The 16604-nt window shown below is 49.0% G+C and overlaps 1 protein-coding gene across 2 annotated transcripts in view; it reads right to left on the reverse strand.

Annotated features, from left to right (window-relative positions):
* Positions 1 to 16604, reverse strand: part of NUP133 (nucleoporin 133) — an 899557-nt gene that overhangs the window by 65405 nt on the left and 817548 nt on the right. For both annotated transcript variants that reach the window (XM_082249111.1, XM_082249110.1), the window contains exon 22: positions 9727 to 9807. In XM_082249111.1, coding sequence (XP_082105237.1) covers positions 9727 to 9807 — 81 coding nt within the window. The remainder of the gene's footprint in view (positions 1 to 9726; positions 9808 to 16604) is intronic.

Raw genomic sequence — 16604 nt, forward strand, 5'->3', positions numbered from 1 at the left:
GCTCAGTCCAGTGGACTAGGCACAGCCGGATAGCTCTCAGCTCCAGAACATTTATCAGTAAACTGGAATCCTCTAGGGACCAGACTCCTTGAGCAGACAACCTGCTGAGAACCCTTCCCCACCCAGACAAACTTTGGATCCGTGGTGACATTGTCCAATAAATATGGAGGAAGGATTTCTCTTGCCTGAGCATCGGCCACCAGATCAGGGACTCCCTGGTCACCTGGCTCAGCAGAATCTTATTATCCAGGGAATGGGGATTCTTGTTTCATTTGAGAAGGATTTCCTTCTGGAGGATCCTCGTGTGAATTGAGCGAAGGGGACCGCCTTGAAGGACGGCACCATCAGTCCCAAAACTCTCATACTAGTTTGCAGGGACGACCATTTGCTGGACAACAACAGCTGAGTCGCAGTCTGGAGTTTTTGAGTTTTTTCTCTGGAGGAAGAAACATCCCGGCTGAGGACGAGTTCCAAGTCAGGCCCAGATAGTCCATTCTCATGGAAGGGATCAGGGACGACCCTCTGAAGGTTCAGAATCCACCTGAAACTCCTCCAGTGTTCTCATGGTGATCTCCAAATTTGTCACCAACACTGTGGGAGACTACGCACAGAGAAGCAGATCGTCCAGGTAACCCAGGGACGATATCCCCCGCTGGTGTAATAACGCCAGAACCGGAGCCAAGACCTTTGTGAAGACCCGAGGAGCAGAGGATCAATTGATAATGATCCTCTCCTACAGCACAGAGCAGAAATCGTTGGTGTCCTGCACATATTGGGATGTGAAGGTAGGCATTTTTGATGTCTATAGAGGCCAGGAAATCCCTGTTGTACTATCTGGTATCGCCACAGGTCCGGAAACCGGCAAAACGCCCCCCCCCCCCCACCCCAGATATGGGTGAGGGCGCACCTTCAGCCTGAAGGGGCCTTGTCCTCAGGTCTGGAGAAACTTGATTAGGGTTTGCAAGATCAGGGTCTCTTGGGACCACCCGAGGGAGTCTTGAAGGACTTTGCCCCATCGACTGACCCTGAGGGATGAAAAAACTTCTTGTGTGTTGAAAAGGAGCGACCGTCATTACTCTTGTTAGCCTGTGGGAGGAAGGTACTCTTACCCCCTGTGAGACCTTTGATAATGTCATCCAGGGTAGCCCCAAACAGGCGACCTCCTTGAAAAGGTATATCAGTCAAGGTCTTCTTTGAGGTCTATTTCGCAGACCAGCACTTTAGCTAAAGTATAGGTTGGACGACCACTGCCGAAACCAACAGTTGACCCATATGTGAGCAGTATCCAACGCTGCATCGCAAACAAATTGCAGCCACTGCACCAGCTGGTCCAACAGCTCTGCAAAGGCAGGGAGGAGTTGTTTTCCCCTCCAGGTCACGGTGTAGCAACTTATCCCATTCAGGCAAAGTTTGTGAGATAAGGGCAACAGTAAGTACTGGTCTCAGTGCAGACCCGCCCAGGGAGTACATATTGTGGGCCACAGACTATGCATTTCTATCCGCCGGATCCTTAAAGGATGGGGAATCCTCCATTGGGATAATAGTAGCTTTAATCAGTTTTGAGACTGGAGGGTCCACCCTAGGTGGCACAGTCCACTTTTTGATAAGGGACTCCTCAATCCTCTTGGGCACCCCAGGGGAACGCTTTGGGCATTCCCATTCTTTTTTGACCATGTTGTCAAAGTACGCGCGAAAGGGAAAAAACCTTTGCCGCTCCGGATGGCTAGTTCCAAACGTAAGCTGTGCCTCAGTCGCAGCTGCATCCTCCATTTGAAGGGACTCTCGCACAGATACAACCAGTGTGTCCACCAGTGCCTTTTCTTGCGCCGTGGAGGAGGTAAAGATGTCATTCTCACTGTCAGAGAAGACAAGGCGTGAGGTAGCGGACCCACGTCTGTGGTGGCTGATACAGACTCAGAATCTGAAACATCAGATAATGCAGGGGTAGACGGAGGGCGTTTCTTAGCACCTCACCCATTAAAGGCCAGGATGGGGACACGGAGGGGGTCATATGGGGACACATGATCTGTAGGGTCAATGTTGAACCAGGGGAACCAGTCTTTTTTTTTTTAAACGTCCCACTGGGCTACATCACCCCCCAGAGGTCATGGAAAGCGCACTGGAGACCCCCAGTCGAGAGAGAGAGAGAGAGACCCCCCAGACTCATCACCCTGTACCAAAGATGCACCAGGAGGCCCAAGAACGTCTGCAAAGCACGTATCAGCAGCAATCTCGATCCAAAAGTGTAGGATCTGAAGAACAGCCCAGGGCATAGGGAGGGGCTCCACCCACAAAAAACGCCTTTAGGAACTCCCATTCTGATTCCTCTTAAGAGAAAGCCACCGCAAAATGGCCGTGCCAGGTGTACCAAAATGGCCAACAATCTCCTCAGCACATAAGGCTACAAGAAAAAGGTGGCCCCCGCGCAGCCTGCAGAGCAATTAAAGACCCTCGTGGGGACCCCCCAGACTCCAGAACGGGATCGATTGGAAGGTGAGCCATGGAGTGACAGACATAGATCCTTCCTGCACAATTGTTTGTCCGGCGCCCACCCCAACATCCGGTCTGAAGCATGGTCCCCGCCCACGGGAGTAGGCCCAATGGGGGGGTAGCAGGTAGAAAGGGGGATGCGTAACAGGACAGAAGGGAACCCGGGAATGTGAGGGTCCGACCGTCCCAGGGAGGGGACCGCATCCACCCCAAAATCCACCAGGGGAAGAGGGGGGAACATTAACTCACTATACCGGAACAGGCGGGCACCATCTCCCCTGACAGAACCCCTCTCCGCCGAACGCTGCGACTCAGGCCTAGACTCGGTAGTGTGCGACCTGGCAAGTTGTTTAACTTGCGGGGCCAGTCCCCATCCAGTTGGACTATGTTGCAGCCGACCCAGCGTGGAGCTAAAGCCTGCGCACGCTCGTTGGCCGACTTGGGTGACCACTGGATCTATACATCCAGCCCGTCGCCCAGATCCGGCATAGTTGCTTGTAGATCTCACAGAGAATCTAGGCAAAAGCTAACAAAAAAAAAAATTTAACATTTACCCAGACCAGAGATCCCAGCAAGGAACTAGGTCCTAACTCCTGACTAGGCAGATTAAAACTGACATCCTATGCAGGAAGAAAGAGGGTATACCCCCAGGGACTGCCAATAGGCGTAGCCAGAACTTTTTTCTGCCTAGTGTCCTACTCCTGTAGGGGGCAGCATAATCCTACTGATATGGATCAGAGAGCTGCGTCCGTCAATGAACGATAAGGTTTTTTATTTTCTTTCCCAGAATTGGCGCACTTTTTTGTTTATGTTTATTTGTAAATAATAAAAATCTTACAGGTGATCAAATACAACACCAAAAGAAAACGGATTTTTTGTAAAATCTTACCTGTAAAATTCCTTTCTCTGAGTCCTCCGACAGTCTCCGCCTCTTCATATTCATCACAATGTGGGTAATTGACATTTGCTCCCTAGGAGTAGCTAGGCAACAGAATATGTCAATATTAAAGCTTTTAGCATATCCCACCCCCAGGGGGTGGTCCCCTCAGTCAATACCCTCCTGCTTCCTGTATCCATACCTCAGTTTCAGTAGAATAGCAGTAGAGTACATAAACAACCCCAAAAGAGGGGCGGGGGCGGCGACTGTCGGAGGACTCAGAGAAAGGAATTTTACAGGTAAGATTTTACAAAAATTCCGTTTTCTCTTACGTCCTCCGACAGTCGCCGCCTCTTCATATTCGTCACAATGGGGACGTCCCAAAGCAGTGTAAACATGAGGGGTGGGAAACGCAGCCGCGCCCAAAGCAACGCAGTCTCCACAGCAGAAAAAAAGGAACCTTACCAAAGGAAGGAAACCAGCTGGGCAGCATGAAAAAAACTTGCTCAACAGGAGCAACAACCCAGGAAAAACAAATAACCTAGGGATAAAAAACATCCCAAACAGCCAAGGGCCCAAAAACAAGGGACCCTAAGGTACTGCCGCACTAAGAACCTTGCGGCCAAAGGAAGCATCTGCCGATGCCTGAACATCCACCTTGTAGAATTTTGAGAAGGTGTGAACGGACGACCAAGTCGCCGCCTTACACACCTGGGCCACAGAAGCCCGATGATGACAGGCCCAAGACGTAACTCAGAGATCTTGTTGAGTGCGCCTTCACAGGCATAGGGGGAACTTTCCCCTTCAAAGCATAGGCCTGTTCAATGGTCTGTCTGATCCATTTGGCGATGGTAGAAGCCGACGCCGCCATGCCCTTCCGAGGTCCCTCTGGAAGGACAAATAAAGAATCCGACTTGCGAAAAGATTCAGTCGATTTCAGGTAAACCCTAATCGCCCGAACAACATCCAAGGAGTGCAAATCCACCTCCTCCAGATGTTTAGGCTTCGCGCAGAGCGAAGGCAAGACAATGTCCTCATTGAGGTGAAATTCCGAGATCCTCTTCGGAAGAAAAGAGGGGTTAGGTCGCAAGACCACCTTATCCAAGTGAACCACCAAATACGGAGATCTGCAGGACAAAGCTGCCAGCTCCGACACTCTGCGAGCCGAAGTGATCGCCACCAAAAATGCGACCTTCTTGGACAACAGACAACGAGATCTTCCTGATCTTTTCAAAAGGAGCACGTTGCAACACGGACAGAACAAGGTTCAAGTCCCATGGAGGCAAAGGTTCCCTCCTAGGAGGGACCAGGTGTCGCACCCCTTGAACAAAAGTGCTAACCAAGGGGTTAGACGCCACAGGGCGTTGAAAAAGAACGGCCAGCGCAGAAACCTGACCCTTGATCATAGCCAACGCCAAACGCTGATCCACACCCGTTTGAAGGAAAGACAACACCCTAGACACCGAGTATGAGCGAGGGGAATACCCCCTGGACTCACACCAGGCAAAATACGCCTTCCAAGTACGGTAGTAGACCTTCCCCGAGGAGGACTTCCTAGCGTTGATCAAAGTGTGAATGACCTCAGGGGAGAGACCCCTATCCTTCAGGACCTCGGTCTCAACAGCCAGGCCGTCAAAGCCAGCGACTGTAAAGCAGGATGGAATATCGGTCCTTGAGACAGAAGATCTTCTCGAAGAGGCAGACGCCACGGAGCGTCGACCGCCAGATTCACGAGGTCTGCGTACCAAGACCGGCGAGGCCAGTCCGGCGGATCCGAGGTCAACCTGCGAAGGAACCTGGATAGCAGTTGAATCGGTGGAAACGCATACATCAGGCGATACTGATGCCACGGAGCCACCAACGCGTCTGCCCGAGGATCGCGCGTCCTTGCCACAAACCTTTCCACCTTGTTGTTCAGACGAGACGCGAACAGGTCCACATCCGGAAGACCCCACTTCGCGCACAACATCTGGAAGACATCCGGGTGAAGGGACCATTCTCCCTGGTCCAGGGCCTGGCGACTCAGATAATCCGCCTGCCAGTTCTTCACCCCCGGAATGTGACCCGCCGTTATCGCCGGGACGTGTGTCTCGGCCCAAGACAGAATATCGGCCACCTCCCGAGCCGCCCGGGCACTCCTGGCGCCCCCTTGGTGGTTGATGTAGGCCACCGCTGTGGCATTGTCCGTCTGCACCCGAAATGGACGGCCCTGCAGCCTGTCCGTCCAACGTCGAAGGCAGAGATTTATCGCTCGCAATTCCAGAATGTTGACCGGAAGGGAGGATTCCTCCTCCGACCAAGTTCCCTGGGCGGACAGAACGCCCAGAACACTACCCCAGCCCGACAGGCTGGCATCCGTGGTGATCACCGTCCACGAGAAAGGACGAAAAGACTTGCCCCCTGACACCGCCGGGGACTGTAGCCACCACAGAAGGTCCCTTCTGGTGCGATGGCTCAATGAAATCTGGAGATCCAGAGATTGCGGTTGCCCGGCCCACCTGGACAGGATCTCCGCTTGGAGACCCCGCGTGTGAAACTGGGCGAAGGGAATCGCCTCGAAAGCCGAGACCATCAATCCCAGACATCTCATGCACGTCCGGAGTGACGAGCACGGAACGTCCCTGAGGGACCTGACTTCTTCCTGAAGTGTCCTGAGCTTGTCGTCCGGCAGGAAGACTCTCGCCTGGACCGAGTCCAGGATCATTCCCAGGTAGGGAAGATGAACCGACGGGCACAGCGTTGATTTTGGAAAGTTTATTGTCCAACCAAACTCCTGTAAAGTTTGCATCGTGACGGACAGGTCCTTCACCAGACCCTGACTGGTCGCAGACCGAACCAGAATGTCGTCCAGATACCCCAGGACAGAGATGCCCTGGGCTCTCAACAAAGCCAGAACTGGTGCAAGCACCTTGGTGAACACCCGCGGAGCCGAAGCGAGACCAAAGGGAAGCGCCACGAATTGGTAATGATCCTCCACAATGGCGAATCGAAGGTACCTCTGGTGACCCTCGAAAATGGGGATGTGAAGGTACGCATCCTTCAAATCGATGGAGGCAATGAATTCCCCCGGAACCAGGGCAGCCACCACCGACTGCAGGGATTCCATGCGGAACTTGCGAACCCGCACAAAGCGGCTCAGAGCTTTTAAGTCCAGAATTGGACGTACCTTGCCCTCCTTCCTGGGCACAGTGAACAGATTCGAATAGAACCCCCGAAATCTGTCCCGATGAGGCAACGGAACCACCACTCCCTGAGCCCACAGGTCCCGCACCGCCAGGTGCAGATCCCGCAACCGCTCCGGAGACAGTTGAAGATTTGAGGGAAAAAATCTGCTCACCGGCCGGGAGAGAAACTCGATCTTGTAACTGGACCGAACGATCTCCTGAACCCACCTGTCCCGAACGCGGGCCAGCCAGGGTTGAAGAAAACCGAGCAAACGTCCCCCCACCCCAGAACTGGGTGAGGGCGCCCCTTCAGGCCGCATTGTTATGGGCAGCGGACCCGGACTGGCCGGACTTCTGCTTACCTGTCCACGGCTTCTTTTGGGAGCCTTGACCTTTGAAGGGTTTGCCCTTATAGTGCGACCGAAAGGCACGAAAGGACCCCTGAGAGGGTCTAAAAGAAGCATGCTTCTTACCATGAGCAACCTTAGCCTTGTGGGATTGGGGCAAGAGCGTGCTCTTACCCCCCGTGATCCCTTTTATCAGCGCATCCAAGGAGTCGCCAAAAAGGCGAGATCCCGTATAGGGCAGATTAGCTAAAGTTTTGCAAGAAGATTGGTCCACAGACCAACATTTTAGCCAAATCAGGCGGCGTGTCAACACCGCCACGCTGTGCACACATGCAGCCAAAGGGACTATATCCAAGTCCGCATCACACAAATACATGACACCCTGATGGATTTGATCCACCATAGCCAACGTTGTCGGAGGGGCAGAGTCAGCCACCAGGATGCGCCTGAGCACCTGCGTCCAATCCACGACAGCCTGAGCTGCCATAAGTGAAGCAAAAATAGCTTTCAGCATGGAACCGGTAACCGAGTAAGTATGGCGGGCAAGAGACTCCAGTCTCCTGTCCGTGGCATCCCGGAACACCGGGGTATCCTCCGGCGGAATCGCAGTAGATTTATTCAAAACTGCCACCGCGTGATCCACCGGAGGCGGCACACACCAACGTTCATCAGTAGCGGGTGTGAAAGGATAACGCAGCTTGAACCTACTTGGCACAGCAAAAGGCTTTTTTATATTGCGCCATTGTTCACTAACAGCGCGCTGAAATTCCGCAGTGCAAGGAAAAACCTGCGATGATTTGCGTCTCCGCTGCGTCCCATAAGAGGCCAGGACGGCAGGAGGACACGGTTCATCCTGCAAATGCAGTGTTTGTTTGATAGAAGCAACCAATTCATCCATGATTGCAAGCTCTTCAGACGAGCCAGGGGGGAATCATCAACCCCCTCAACCTCTGCCTCCCCTTCAGACCCCACAAGGTCCAGGGACGAACGGGACCCCGATAAGGTGACCCCAGCCATAGCAGCCCCATCACCATCGCCCTCTGAATCAGAGGAAATTGAAACTCTGGGCCGTTTTGTGGATTGAGCAGCCACAAGCATCTGCACCTGAGCAGCTAGGTTAGCCACGACAGTAGCCAAATCACCCCCCGCGGGGGAAGCAGCAGTCCCTTGGCCCCCCACTAAAGTGGGAGGAAATTTGCTTTCCTGAGAATCCATGCTCCAAAAGTTTGCAAGAAAAAAAGGAGTACTGCCCCTTTAATATCGCGGCGAGCGTAGCCCACCGCACACACAGCACACACCGACCCCCACAGGGAGAAGGACAAAACTTAGGCAAGGAATACAGGAATAAGGAAGATAAACCTGGAGAGACCACTCGGGCTGCTGCACAGAACGCTGTTCTCAGGGAAAGGAAGTGATGTAACACAGACCGCTCCTATAAAGCCTATGGAAGGCTGCACAAACATGGCCGCCGGTGAGGGACTGCAAAGGCAGAGCATGCAGCGCTGACATGTGGCCCGAGCGATCGCCGCCAAAAGAGCGGCGCTTGGCGCCAAAAACGTCGCTCCCAGCATATAATAATGGCCATCATACGCCTGCAGTAACAATAAAATGGCGGACCGCAGCAGCGGCCGCCGCATGTATGCACAAACATGTTACACATATTGCCCACAGCATACAGCATGTCACACATAACAATCACACAGTCTGTAACACAGAGCAGTGCATAACAGCCCCCCTCCTTGCAGCCCACAGACAGCAGCAAACCAGACAGGGAGCCCAATAGTGTGAACAGAAATGCAGGGTTACACAGTCCCAGACTGACACCCACTAAACAGACAGGTCCCCACACAGAGTACACTTACCTTCTGAATGGCGTGGGGAACCCGCACAAGCGATCAAGCCGCTGCACATAGGACAGGGAGAGTCGCAGCCAGGACGCAGTAGAACTGCGGTGCGAAAACGCATGGCGTCCAGTGAGGTAGCCACCTCACCGCAGCATCCCTGCAGCGAACAGGGATGGGTCGTTCACATATGCCAGAAAAAATACCTGACTGAACGCTCGATGGCAGGCTGGGAAGGCAATGGCCCACAACCTGCGACCAGGGGGGCCAGCCCGAGACCCAGCCCGCACGATCCTCTTCATCAGAAGAACTAACTAATGCTGAAAAAAGTAACAGCTAAGTAAAGAGAGAGAAAAAAACACTCAAATAAAGTCAAAAAGAAGATAAAGGCTGAGACAAAATGCCCCAGCATAGAAACAGCCAGCTAACTCCTAACAGCTAGACAATGAAACTGAGGTATGGATACAGGAAGCAGGAGGGTATTGACTGAGGGGACCACCCCCTGGGGGTGGGATATGCTAAAAGCTTTAATATTGACATATTCTGTTGCCTAGCTACTCCTACGGAGCAAAGGTCAATTACCCCCATTGTGACGAATATGAAGAGGCGGCGACTGTCGGAGGACGTAAGAGAAAGCTCTATTTGTGGGGGAAAAAAAGAACATCAATTTTCTTTTGGTACAGCGTTGCATGAAAGCGCAATTGTCAGTTAAAATTACGCAGTGCCACATTGCAAAAAATGGCCTGTCATGAAGGGGGTAAATCCTGGTCCAGAAGTGATTAATAAAGATTTATCATATCTGAATTAGCTGTAGAAAGTAAATACCCCTATTTAAACTAATTAAACCAAACCAAGCATATTTGCTTTTCTCTAGATCTAGGTTTTCATCAAAGTCCCCCCCCCCCCCCCAGATTAAGCATTTATGGACTAAAGCAGTTTTCTACCTATGCAAGAATAGAACTAAATGTCAAAACTGTGGAAAAAAATATTAAAGAGGAGGTCCATACCTCATGGATATATTCCAGCAGGTCAAGAGCTTTCTTGAAATCATTTTCATTTGCTTTTCTGTTCTCCTCACTTATATATAGCTGAAACATGAAAAGAGAAGCATGATGTACATAGTTTTAGCCTTCAAATTTTATAGATAAAGAGCAGTAGTTGGTATTGTCCACATTAATGTTTATCATTTATATGTGCTTAGAATTCCACTTTAAGCAATTATTTCCTCCTATCCGAACTGTGCCAGCTGCCTTGATTTGGCTAGGCAGGACTCGGCCCCTTCCCTCTACTTATCAGTGGCTAATGGGCCATACACACTACCAGTATAAGATTTTCTGAAGACTTTTTCCTTTAGACTTACCAAAACCATATAATATGAGGTCAAACCTAAACACTTTCAATTTGTATGCAATCTGGCAGGCCCTTGCACTACATAGAAAAGGTAAATCTGAAGGAAATCTAACCACAAAAGTTGGATAGTGTGTATCCAGCTTTAGGCCTGGTCTGGCCAGGTTGTAATCAATCACCAACCTCTACACTTTAATGAGACAGGAAAGGTATACATTTTCCACTTATGTGCACAGGCAGGTTTCAACTTTGACAGAGCTTTAAATAAAATGAATAACTGCAACAAGTTTTAAATGCAATGGAATAAATAGTGGCCTTAGCTGTCATTTTTTAAGCATATATTTCTTTATTTCTCTATCGTTCATCGACAGACGCAGTTCCATCATCCTTAGACCAATGGGTTATGCTCCTGCTATCAGGAATAGGCACTAGGCAGGAAAAAAGCTTAACTACACCTATGGGGCTGTCCCTGCAGGCATAACCTCACACACTCTGCTATCAGAAATCAGTTTGTTTCTGCCTAGTTTTAGGAATAGGACTTAGCTCCCTGCTGGGACTTAGGTCTTAGCTTTTAATAGGGAAATTTAGGTGTTAGTTTGTATTTTATAGTTAGTTCCTGAAGGACCAAGATCCAGAGGAACTACAAGCAACAACCGACTGTGGTTTCGCACTGGATAATCTAGATCCTTAAGGTCTCCTAGCCTGGCCAGCGAGCGTGAGCAGGTTATAATCCAGAACTAGGCCTCGCCTACTCGCGGATATCTATGTATCATGCCAGGCTGACCGAGTACCATGTCAGGCTGTCCGAAGTGCCTGACTGAGCTGACCGGTGGATGCCGACAGATCGCCTCACACAGCCGGATAGGGCCAAAAATTGAGGCCGCGCCTTGCGGCCTACTAGCGGCTGTCCGGGTACCATGTCAAGCTGTCCGAGCTCCTAACCGACCTGTCCGAACTGCTGATCAAGCTGACAGCGGACCCGCGACTGGATCGGGCCCCAAATTTAGGTCGCGGCTTTGGGGCCTACTCGAGGCTGGCTGACTGAGCTGCTGACCAGGCGGTTTGAGTTGTTGACCAGGGTGATAGAGCAGTGATTGGGCATCTGCCCTCCCCCCCCCCCCCATCAGGGGGGAAGAAGTATGGACTGCCTAGAGCACCCCCCTTAACAGAGGGCTATGTCCTCTTATGTCATTTATGGTCTTTAGACGGCGTCTCCTTGTGGGACTGCGGTCAGCGACCTACCCTGCTTGTTATGCTCCCAGGATGAGCTTAGCATATAGCGACTTTATTGGGTCTGCGTCCACACACTCCGGGTGCTCTGCAGTGAAGATGATTTCTTTTTTACTGCACATGCGCATGCAAGGGCGCTGATGGATGTACTGATTGCATTGGTGCAGAAAATTTTAACATGGGGGGCGCCGGTTCCCGCAGATCCCCCCCTAAAGGCGGCAAGGGTAATCCCTTTTCCCACCTACTGTGACAAAATAGTCGCGTGTCAGTGTTCTAAATGCAATAATGGTAACCACACTAGGTGTAGCTAAAAAGCTTGTCTGCAGATCAGCCTTCTAAAAAGGCTCTACATATCTCCCCTACAGACCGCCTATTTGGGTCTTTGTTGGCATCCACTAGGGTTTTAACTTTTCTTCAAAAAAGGTGTTGAACAGCGGTTGGCTTTGGGCACTATCAAAGGCCAAGTGTCGGCTCTGGCTGTGTTTTTCCAACGGCCTGTAACTATGCATACTCTGATTCTCACTTTTAGTCAGAGGGTTCGCCATATGGCTCCCCCGAGGCGATCCCGTCTACCTCTGTGGGATCTGAATTTATCTGTTCTTTAAAAACCTCCCTTTGAAAACATTAGGGAGATTTCTCTGCTTGCCTTGTCTCAGAAGGTTGCCTTTTTGGTGGCTATTACTTCTGCCCGCAGAGTATTTAAATTGGCGGCGTTGTCCTGCTGCTCACCTTATCTGGTGGTCCACAGAGATAAAGTGGTACTCCGACCTAATCAGTCGTTTCTTCCTAAGGTGGTTTCTGATTTCCATTTGAATGAAGACATTGTGCTGCCTTCACTCTGTCCCAAGCATCCCAAGGAATTTGCCTTGCATTCTTTGGATGTGGTTCGGGCAATCGGGGTTTACCTGGAGGCCACTGAGTCTTTTCGAAAATCAGACGCTCTTTTCGTTGTTACCGAAAGACCTCGTAAAGGATTGGCTGCATCTGCTGCGACCATATCCAGATGGGTCAGTCAGACGGTAGTTCAGGCTTATTCACAGAAGGGTCAGGTTCCTCCACTGCCTCCCAGTGAAGGCGCATTCTACTAGAGTGCTGAGTGCCTCTTGGGCTTTTCGCCATCAGGCGTCAGTGCTGCAAGTTAGCAAGGCGGCAACTAGGTCGTCTGTGCATACGTTTACAAAATTCTACAAAGTACATGTGTTTGCATCTTCGGATGCTTCCTTTGGCCACAAGGTTTTGCTGGCTGCTGTTTAAAGAGAATATTTTTTTGTTTCTCTTTGAGGGTGTATGTTTTCTAGGTGAGCTCCAGTTTTTCCTGGTTGAGCTTGGTTTAGCCTTTTTGGGAATTATGTCTTCTTGCGTTGTTTTCCCACCCCTCATGATTATACTGCTTTGGGACATCCCATTGGTCTAAAGATGATGGCACTGCGTCTGTCGAACGATAGAGAAAACTGGATTTTTGTAAGAACTTACCGTAAAATCCTTTTCTCTGAAGTTCATCGACAGACGCAGTACCCGCCCCCTCTACTTCTGAGTGAATGGGTTTTTTGTCTTCTAAACACTGCTTGCAACTAAACTGATTGCTGATAGCAGGGTGTGTGGCGTTATGCCTGCAGGGACAGCCCCATAGGCGTGATTAAGTTTTTTTCCTGCCTAGTGCCTATTCCTGATAGGAGGAGCATAACCCATTGGTCAAAAGATGATGGAGGTGCGTCTGTCGAACTTCAGAGAAAAGGATTTTACGGTAAGTTGTTACAAAAATCCAGTTTTTGTGAAAATAGTAAAAAAATGTCAGCTGTCAGCACTGGTGAATGGATACATTTTTTTCAATGGATTATTGTCTTATATTTTTTTTTTTATATTTTATTTAAGAGTACACATTTTTTTTCTACATAAAGTGACACACCATCCGTTTCAAGGAATTTATAGGTTTGATTTTAATTATTTTGTTTTGCACAGTGTATTTTCAGCTTCACATTGCACGATTGCACAATGCACTTTAAAGATTGTTTACATGATTGCCCTTTATGTTAATATGATGATGAATTATGCTAAGATGTTTATGAAATACGTTTTCACTTTCACAGTTTTTGACATTCTATATTTATAAGGTTCCATTCCTTATCAGCTATTTAAGAGTAGCGCTACACTCATTTTTTACTATTTTCACACACTAAATGCTGAGGATAAGCGTCTAAGTGTTAGCAGCAATTCGGTACTACAGCAATTAGAGAATATCTTGTGATCCGATTTGTATGTATAATAAAGAAAAGAATGCTCCGGATAGTGCAGTATAAGGTTAAGTTTATTTACCCTAAGTAGGGTTATCAGCTTTAAAAAGTTTTCCAATCGTTTGCAGAGCTCTGAAGACGTCACCGGGAGTGACGAAACGCGTTAGCTTGGAACGCATAGCGAGGGCACGTCGCGTTGGGTTGGATCGCAAGCCGGAACCGGGAAGCTGCTCCGAGAGGACGTGCAGCCCGCACCGTACTGCTGACCACCAATGCAAACGATTGGAAAACTTTTTAAAGCTGATAACCCTACTTAGGGTAAATAAACTTAACCTTATACTGCACTATCCGGAGCATTCTTTTCTTTCTTATACATACAAATCGGATCGCTAACACGGAAGCCTGAGGGATTGTTGCCATCCCAGGGGATATCTCGAGTAGATCAGTTGAGCCCAGGGGGCTAATTAAGCCTGATTGGTTCTGGTGCCGTAAGGCATTCAGTACCCACATCATTTGGTAAGTGACCCATCCTTACTATCTATTTGGAACAAGGAACATCTGAGTCTTATATATCAAGTCTGAGCAGAAGCACTTTATATGAACTGTGGACATTTTTTGAAAGGATACTATCATTGTTTTATCATTAATTATTGTTTATTATGATGAATTGCTATTTATAAGATTTATGCACGTTCTTACTCAAAACTATTTATATATTTATTTTTCACTTGTGATAACTTAACCCACACTATTGCACTTTACCTGCTATTGTAGTATTTATTATATTTAAATTTAAGCAAGCGCTGTATTTTGGTCACCAGACCAAGTATTCACAAACACTAAATGACATACACACAACTGTACAGTGTTTATTAGAATTGCACGTTCGTGTCATAAAAAGTAGTAAGATTGTTCAATATTTGACATATGACATGGGGTGATCTGCTCTAGGAGTACTACAATTCCCGTAAAGCTGACTGTCTACAGGAAGCTCTGTAGTTCATCTAGGAGGGACCAGGAAAGGGTGGCAACATTCACATACACAAGGGGTGGTAAGAAGAACAAAAACGTGAAGAGAAAGACTACTTACTGTATATTTAAAAATAAGATTTTTTTAAGATCTTACTGTAAAATCTTTTTCTCTGATGTCCATTGACAGACGCAGCCTCATCTTCATGAGCTGTGTGGGTTATGCTGCCACCTGCAGTAGTCGTCTAGGCAGTACATTCGTACAAAGTTTTTACATATACATGCCCAAGGGGCTGTCCCTACAGACATAACCCTTACAGACACAGCCCAGCACCTCAGTTTAGTTGCTACTTAGTTCACTACTTAAGTAGTGAAGACAAAAAAAAAAAATCCCCCACAGAGGAGCGGGTGCTGCGTCTGTCAATGGACATCAGAGAAACATTTTTTACGGTAAGATCTTACAAAAATTGTATTTTCTCTATCGTTCATTGACAGACACATCCTCATCTTCATAAGCTGTGTGGGACGTCCCAAAGCAGTATAGGCATGAGGGGTGGGAAAAACGCAACCAGAACGCTAAACCTAGCCAACTGGGTAGCATGAAGCTCACCCAGGTAAAAGACCCCTAAGAGAATAAGAAAAAACTTTCTCTTATGAAACAGCAGCCTGCAAAACCTTGCGGCCAAAAGAGGCATCCGAAGAAGCCAACAAATCCACCTTGTAAAACTTGGGTAAAGGCGTGCACAGGCAACCAAGTCGCTGCCTTACAAACCTGTATGACTGAGGCCTGATGGCGAAAAGCCCAAGAGGCACTCAGTGCTCTAGTGGAATGAGCCTTCACAGGGAGAGGAGGAGCCTGACCCTTGAGTGAATAAGACTGAACAACCATCTGCCTGATCCATCTCTAAATGGTCGCAGCGGACGCAGCTTTGTGAGGACCGACCGTAAGGACAAAGAGAGAGTCCGATTTCCTAAAGGGACTCAGTAACCGTCAGATACATCCTTATCGCCTAAACCACATCCAGAGAGTGCAAGGCAATTTCCTTGGGATGTTTAGGCTTAGGACATAAGAAAGGCAACACAATGTCTTCATTAAGGTTTAAATCCGACACCACCTTAGGGAGAAAAGACTGAGTTGGCTGGAGGACAACTTTATCCCTATGGGCCACCAAATAAGGCAGACAGGATAGCGCCGCCAACTCAGAAACTCTGCGAGCAGAAGTAATAGCCACTAAGAAAGCAACCTTCTGTAATAAGGAAAGTAGAGAAATCTCCCTGATATTCTCAAAGGGAGGCTTTTGAAGAACAGAAAAAAACAGATTGAGTTCCCATGGAGGTAACGGAGATCTCCACGGAGGAGCCAGATGATGTATCCCCTGGATGAAAGTGTGCATCAAGCTATTAGTTGCCAACTAAAATAAACAGCCAAGGCTGACATCTGGCCTTTGATAGTACAAAACGCCAAGCGCTGCTCAACCCCTTTTTGTAAAAAGGTCAAAACCCTAGCTATAGAAAACAACCAAGGGTGCAGCTGCAACAATTCACACATCATGAAATGTACAATTTCCACGTACGATAATAAATCTTCCTAGGAGTCGACTTCCTAGCCTTCAAAAGGGTAGGAATCACTGAGTCAGAAAGACCCCAGTCTCTCAACACCTTTCAACAGCCATGTCGTTAAAGCCAGCGACTGTAAAGCAGGATGGAAGATCGGACACTGACCCCAGTCTTGAGCCACCAGAATGACTGGAATGTTTTCCACCTCTATTCTGCGCAGAAGCCTTGGCAGGAGTTTCAATGAGGGAAATGTCTAAATCAGCCGATACCGACCCCAAGGAGCCACCAGTGTGTCTGTGGCGTCTGCCAGAGGATCTCAATTCCTGGCTACGAATCTCAACCTTTGGCGAGAGGCAAACAGATCGACCTCAGGAGTCCCCCACCGAACACACAGGAGGCGGAACACCTCCAGGTGTAGGGACCACTCCCCTTGATCCAACACCTGACGACTCAGGTAATCTGCCTGCCAGTTTTCCACACCTGGAATGTGTAAAGCAGAAAGGGCTGTAACAAAGCTTTCCACCCAGGCCAGAATCACAGCCACCTCCTTG

Source organism: Pelophylax lessonae (genome assembly GCF_965119305.1).
Source record: "Pelophylax lessonae genome assembly, chromosome: 3".
In the NCBI taxonomy this organism is placed as follows: Eukaryota; Metazoa; Chordata; class Amphibia; order Anura; family Ranidae; genus Pelophylax; species Pelophylax lessonae.